Below are 1,168 nucleotides of genomic sequence, written 5' to 3'. Positions count from 1 at the left end.
GTTTGGTGCGTGTTTATACAAGTTCTACGTTAGTTTCAGACCTTCTGAAACAATTAATTTGCCTAAAACTTAATAGATAATAATTAATTTTTTGACGAAAATTAAATTGATAAAACTCAAGCAGAATTCACAATAAATTCTTTGTTTACTTACACCATTTGCATATTCCTAAATAATAATACAAATGTTTCTTTCTCTTTCCAGGTGTGGTTCAAGAACCGTCGCGCCAAGTGGCGTAAGCGTGAGCGCAATGCGATGAATGCGGCTGTTGCCGCCGCCGATTTCAAATCAGGCTTTGGCTCACAATTCATGCAACCGTTTGCTGATGACTCACTCTACTCATCATATCCCTACAATAACTGGACCAAAGTACCCTCGCCGTTGGGCACGAAACCCTTCCCGTGGCCGGTCAATCCACTCGGCTCCATGGTGACCACCAATCATCATCAGAATTCGGTGAATTGCTTCAACACCGGCGCCAGCAGCGTTGCGGTCAGCATGAATAATTCCATGCTGCCGGGCACAATGGGTTCCACGCTAACCAATACCAATGTCGGTGGCGCTCCATGCCCCTACACCACGCCTGCCAATCCGTACATGTACCGCGCCGCCGCCGAACCGTGCATGACGTCAAGCATGTCATCGAGTATCGCCACACTACGCCTGAAGGCCAAACAGCACACCACCGGCTTTGCTAGTCCCTATTCAGCACCATCGCCGGTGTCGCGCTCCAATTCGGCGGGTCTGTCGGCATGTCAGTACACCGGCGTAACTGATGTTGTTTGAGAAAACGCCCTCGGGGCATTGCTTAATCAACATCAACATCATTTACATCACTTCTCCGCTAGTAGTGGCGCCGGTGTTTCATCTCACTCGCCAAATATTAACAACAATTTACATCATTTACACAACAATAATAATAACAACAATAACTTGTTGAATAACAACAACCTGCTGCTGGACCATAATGGTGATCTGAGTGTGGGTGTAGGTGGTTTGGTGGGCAACCACAGTAGCCATAGTAACAAATCGCCGCTGGGACATCAGCACAGTGATATGGGGGATGGCAACGGTGGCAGAGGTGGCAATGGTGGAAATGGGGGTGGTGGTGGTGGCTCAAGCAACGCTATGCTAGGACAGAATGTCAACAATGATGGTGGCGAAGAAG

At 47.8% G+C, this 1,168-nt stretch overlaps 1 protein-coding gene across 1 annotated transcript; it reads left to right on the top strand.

The window, feature by feature from the left end:
• Positions 1-203: 203 nt before the first annotated feature.
• On the top strand, positions 204-1,153 carry LOC118755310 (pituitary homeobox homolog Ptx1; the record flags this gene model as incomplete). The annotated part of the gene is given in 1 exon segment (XM_036490155.1): positions 204-1,153. A coding segment is annotated over 1 exon segment (583 nt), but the record flags the coding sequence as incomplete, so codon positions are not given.
• Positions 1,154-1,168: the final 15 nt, after the last annotated feature.

This window comes from Rhagoletis pomonella, unplaced genomic scaffold, assembly GCF_013731165.1.
Source record: "Rhagoletis pomonella isolate Grant_MI unplaced genomic scaffold, Rhpom_1.0 Rhpom_scaffold_05869, whole genome shotgun sequence".
Classification (NCBI taxonomy): domain Eukaryota; kingdom Metazoa; phylum Arthropoda; class Insecta; order Diptera; family Tephritidae; genus Rhagoletis; species Rhagoletis pomonella.
Note: the sequence above shows the minus strand (reverse complement) of the source record. Positions and strands in the feature narration are given on the sequence as shown.